Here is a 6,000-nt window from a genome sequence, read left to right on the forward strand (position 1 = left end):
TTAGGGGTCTCCCATTTAAGACGGAAACAAGGAGAATTTTTCTTCTCTCAGAGGGTTGTTCGTCTGTGGAATTCTCTTCTCCAAACAGCAGTAGAGGCAAAGTCATTGAGTATTTAAGGCTGAGTTAGATAGATTCGTGATTGACAAAGAAATCAAAGCTTATAGCAGGTAGACAGGAAAGTAGAATTGAGGCCACAATCAGATCAGCCATGATCTTGTCAAATGGCGAAGCAGACCAGAGGGGCCGAAAGGCCTGTTCCTGCTCCTAATTCATATGTAGTATTCAAAGGCTAGTACATCCACAAAGCAATGCAGTTAAGATTAGGAACAGAAACAATTTTTAGCAAAGAAGTTTGCTGAGCCGTTTCCAAATTCAAAACTGATCAAGGTAAAGTGAAAAACCAGGAGCGTAGTGCAATAAAAAAAAAGACAGACTTGCATTTACATAGCACCATTCATGATCACTGGATGTCTCAAAGCAGTTTACAGTCAATGAAGTACTTTTGAAGTGTGGTCACTGTTGTATAGTAGCAAATACAGCAGCCAATTTACACACAGCAAACTCCCAGAAAGAGCATTGTGATAAAGACGAGAATCTGTTTTTTGTGAGGTTGATTGAGGGATAAACATTGACCAGGACACCAGGGGTAACTCACCTGCTCTACTTCGAAAAAGGGCCAGAATATGAAGAGGCCGATGGGGCCTCGACTTAACGCCTCAGGAATGCCAGCCTTGACTTTTGTGCTGAAGTCCTAGAGTGGTACTTGAACCCCACAACCTTCTGACTCAGAGGCAAGAGTGTTACCAACTAAGCCACAGCTGACACAGTTAATAATTATAATGTTAATTTAGTACATTGTTAGAGAAAGTTTTGCAGATGCAGTTTCTAAATCACTATCCATTTTAAATAATGGTCCCAAATATATTCAACCTGAAAACCCCTCTCCTAATGTAAAAGTCACCCACTCACCCTCACTTCACATTCCACTACTTAATCGTGGTCTTCAGATTACTCATCAGATAGAATTGCATCATTCACCCGTTTCCTGCTTCTGAATGTACTGCACAATGGAATCAATGAGCAGTAGTAATTGCTCAGACAGTAGAATTTGGAATTAACAAATCTATGCATGACTACAGAATGATGGTTGATTTAAAATTTCTTTTGGTTGGCACATTGGTCCCAGAGAGCTTTAACATTCAACTGACAGTGAAGATAATCTATGAACTGTGAAGTTATAACTGGGATGTAGTAGCAAAGTTACAATAGCTGGCATTTGGATATCAACAGCTGTAGTCAAAGCATGTATGTTGTTGGCCTGAAGAGATCTCAATAGCCAATAACTGCACAAATAATCAAGTAAAAAGTCTGACATGTGTGAATGAACTTAAACCAGAAACCCAAATAACTACAACTAAGGTTTACACAAATTCTTTGATGAGTTACACTAGTGGATAAATTTCATAAATAAAATGCCAGAGGTTCAATGAACATCTACAATTCAATTACCCTTTCAGAATATTCCAATCACATCCTGAACAAAACAACACATCAAAAACAAAGTCATGCTATCTTTTTCCAAAAAAGGCTCTACGCTTTGATGACAGTATTCTGACCTTTTACTTGAACACTTGTGCGGTTACTGGCTATCAGGAGATCTGATTCAGGCAAAGAACACACGTGCTCTGACTGCAGTATTCACATGCAGGATACTGCAACTTGCTACAAACCTCACACTCAAATTCTTTGCACAGTGGATTGAATGATATTAAAGAGCTTGAAAAATGAACACCAAAAGAAATCTTAAATTATCAGTCATTCTCCCACTAAATTTTGCTAAGGCAAGGGCTCTCATAACCATACCATTATGCAGAATTACAGCAGTTAGCAGTATCAGCCTTTAAAGAAAAAATAAGCTATAAAATTGCTACAAAAAAAAAGGAGCTCACTACTAAGAAATGGTAAAGGTACGACAACTTGTGAGGTCTTCAAATTTAAGAGCCTCATTTCAATCACAATTTCAGCACACTACTCCTTTACCAGAACACTAAAATAAAACACCATCGATGCAAGGAGAGCCTTCAGATAATTCTGATCTACAGTTTCAAACTAACGTATATTTTTGGCTATCAAAGACTCTCTGTACTAAAAATAATTACGGTCATCTGTCTTGGACTATCCAAAGCTGCATAAAGGCAACTCTTCCAAGTACAGTTAACAGCAACTCGAAATATCAGTGTTTTTACTGGTAGGATTTGACTCCTAATGCAGTCCTCTAACATCTTCCCTCTTTCATTCTATAATTATATCAAGACAAGAGAGAACATTTCTAAGTCAGTGTCCTGTGCACACAGCATAAAACTAGGCATGTTTTTTTTCAACAATTGGGATATTGGTGCAGGAAAATGGAAATATCACTGTCATACAAGCACTCTGGAGGGCTAAGGAGAAAACACTCTGCATCCATTATGAGCTTTAAATCCTTGGAATACTGGAAGCCAGGAAGCCATCTTTGAGAGCAGTTTTTTTTAAATTATGCAATTTTCCTTAGATTCCCATGAGCACTAAGGGGAAAAAGGACCTTCACCTTCAGTTCATTCATATAGATTTTTCATACAACCGCTTACTACTAATCCAGAAATACTTTTACATCTGTGTTCTGGCATTTAAGATTAAAGGTCATCCAGATAAAGTCTTGTCCATTTGTCAATTAAGCAAAGGTATTTTTGGGTTTGCACCATTAATCCTTCTCTATTACAAAAGACACCCGGGTAGCATTTTGCAAAGTGAGCTGAAACTGTAACAACCGGTAAAAATAATAAAAAACGCCAAACAAAATTATGTGATGAAATTAAGGCACTGAAACCTGATTAATATTGATTTGATTCATAGAATCTATAAACCTGTAATTGCATCTACTTAAAAGCAGCTCGCAAAAAAGATGTTTTCCTGTCCCCCCACCCCACACACACAAATACTTTAGCACCAACAAAATTGAACGTTGAGAAAACTTAAAAAGCAATACAATTTAAGGGCTTAAATACAACATCGATTCACAACCATCCTTAAAATGAAAGTCTATATGGATATTTTTTTTTTACTGTAATCAAAGTGGTTTCAGATAGAACAGTTGACCAGCCCCTCCCCAAAAACGTTTTGCAATTCTGCACTTTATTTCCGCACGTTGCACAGCTCGGGGCAACTTGACACAAATCCACCGATAATTTACAGACATCAATCTCACTGAAAAGTAAATTATGTCATTTTAAAAAATCTATTAGTAATATTTGTGCGGTAGGGCGACTAGATCTCATATAGGAATTCAAACACTTAGCAAATTACCCTCTTAATCTTTATATTTCTACACATGAATTGTTAATGATTGCTCATTAAACCACCAGCTCTAACTAGTACACAGCAGCACATTGCAGCGGACACTATCCAATATAAACATGATTCTCAATTAGGAAAACTATAAAATTAGCAGCACTTTGCAATTGGATTTGGGGCCAAGTCCTAATTTAATGAGGCCTCCCCTCCTAACTCACCTCATTATCACTCTCTGCCCCTTCACGTCGACTTTGTCCAAGGTCAGTTTCTTAGACAGAGACATCTTTTTTAAAATTATTGTTGTTTTAAATTCTAGATTCTCTATTCCTCCACCTCAGTGACCTAGAGATAAATGGAAGGTGTCCGAGTCAGAGCCTGGTCTCGCCCCCAGCTCTGCGATAATTGGTGCTGCAGCACGGCACCGCCCAAATTGACAGGTTATCCGTCTTCTGATTGGCCGGTGCAGCCATCCATTATAAGCGGCGCCTGGCGACCGATGCAGTCTCTTCACGTGGCCTCCTGCGGCTGTGTCATGGCTGCGGAGTCACGTCCGGCACGTAGCTGGGGGGGGGGGAAAGTGAAGTTCCCCTTTCAACCTGTCAATCAATATCAAAGGCCGGGCAGGGGATTAATGACGCATAAAATTTACAGCACTGGTCTATGCATGTTGCACAGGAACCTCCTCATCCTACTTCTAAGTCTATCTGCATCTCCTTCTATTTTTATTTCTCTCATATTTATCTGCATTCCCCTTATATGCATCTATGCTATTGGTGTCATCTACTCCTTATTGGATTTATTCGTGATTATATTTATGATCCCTCGTTTTGAATTCCCCACAAGTGAAAACAGAATCACAGAATTATTACAGCACAGGAGACCATTCGGCCTGTTGTGTCTGCACTGGCTCTCGAAAGAGCTCGTGCCACTCCCCACCTTCTCTCCATAGCCCAGCACATTCTTCCTTTTCATCTTTTCTCTCCTCCCCTGAAGGTGTCAACTCACACTGTAGTATTAGGACAATGCAAAATTTTGCAGATTCTGGAAATCTGAAATGAAAAAAGACTTCCATTTACATAGCGCCTTTCATGACCACTGGGCATCTCAATGTGCTTTACAGCCAATGAAGTACTTTTGAACTGTAGACACTATTGTGATGTCGGAAATGGGCAGCCAATATGCACACAGCAAGCTCCCACAAATAGCAATATGATAATGACCAGATAATCTGTAACAAAAACAGAAAATGCAGGAAATGCTCAGCAGGCCAGGCAGCATCAGTGGCAAGAAAAACAGTTAACATTTCAAGTCTGTGTGACCTTTCATCAGAACTGGCAAAAGTTAGAAATGTAATAGGTTTGAGCAAGTGAAAGGCGGGAGGGTGCAGAAGAACAAAAAGGAAGGTCTGTTATAGGGTGGAGGGCAGGAGAGGTTAAATGACCAAGGGTTTCATGGTACAAAACCAAAGCGGGTATTAATGGGACAAATAAAGAAACAAAAGATGTGTCTGGATGAGATGGAAATGACAGGAGAGCAGCTGTTTGAACACAAAGTAAAGGGATTAAGAAAGAAACAAGGGGTGGGAGGAAAAAAACAAGCCAACAAAAAGAAACACTAAAAAATAAAAAAACTGGAGGCAGAGGTCATGATCTAAAATTATTGAACTCAAATGTTGAGTCTGGAAGGTTGTAAAGTGCCCAGTCGAAAGATGAGGTGCTGTTTCTTGAGCTTGCGTTGAGCTTCATTGCAACACTATAGCAGGCCAAGGACAGAGAGGTCAGAGTGAGAGCAAGGTGGAGAATTAAAATGACAAGCGACTGGAGCTCAGGGTTGTGCTTGCAGACTGAATGGAGGTGTTCCACAAAGTGGTCACCCAGTCTGCGTTTAGTCTCCCCAATGTAGAGGAAACCACACTGTGAGAAGCAAATGCAGTATACTAAATTGAAAGAAGTACAAGTAAGTCGCTGCTTCACCTGGAAGGAGTGTTTGGGGCCCTGGACGGTGAGAAGGGAGGAGGTTAAATGGCAGGTATTGTATATCCTGTGATTGCATGGAAAGCTGCCATAGGAAGATGGGGAGGTGTTGCTGGTGACTGAGGGGTGGATGAGAGTGTTGCAAAGGAAATAGTCCCTTTGGAATGCTGAAAGGGGAGGGGAGGGAAAGATGTGTTTGGTCGTGGCATCACACTGGAGGTGGCGGAAATGGTGGAGGATGATCTGTTGAATATGGAGGCTGGTAGGGTGGAAGGTGAGGACAAGGGGAACCCTATCAGGATTCTGGGTGGGAGGGGAAGGGGTGACAGTAGAAGTGCGTGAAATAGATCAGACACGGTTGAGGGCCCTGTGAAACACGGTGGGGGCAATCCGCAGTTGAGGAAAAAGGAAGACATGTTGGAAGCATTAGTATGGAAAGTTGCATTGGCTGAACAGATGCGATGGAGACAGGGAAACTGCAGGAACTGGAGTGTGAGGAACCTGTGGGAATCTGTGGGTTTATAGTAAATATTGGTAGATAGCCAATCCCCAGAAATGGAGACAGAGAAGTTGAGGAAGGGAGGCGATGAGTTGGAGATGGACCATGTGACGGTGAGAGAAGGGTAGAAATTGGAAACAAAAAATTCAATCTGTCTTTGTGATGTTGACTGAGGGATCAATATTGGACAGTACACC

General features: G+C 40.8%; 1 protein-coding gene across 1 annotated transcript in view; it reads right to left on the bottom strand.

The window, feature by feature from the left end:
* The window catches only part of pgk1 (phosphoglycerate kinase 1), a 30,522-nt gene extending 26,795 nt beyond the window's left edge, over positions 1-3,727 (bottom strand). Inside the window, exon 1 of the mRNA XM_068047323.1 lies at positions 3,550-3,727. Coding sequence (XP_067903424.1) covers positions 3,550-3,614 — 65 coding nt within the window. The 5' untranslated portion in view covers positions 3,615-3,727. The remainder of the gene's footprint in view (positions 1-3,549) is intronic.
* Between the last annotated feature and the right edge of the window lie 2,273 nt (positions 3,728-6,000).

The sequence above is a fragment of the Heterodontus francisci genome, chromosome 15, assembly GCF_036365525.1.
Source record: "Heterodontus francisci isolate sHetFra1 chromosome 15, sHetFra1.hap1, whole genome shotgun sequence".
NCBI lineage: Eukaryota > Metazoa > Chordata > Chondrichthyes > Heterodontiformes > Heterodontidae > Heterodontus > Heterodontus francisci.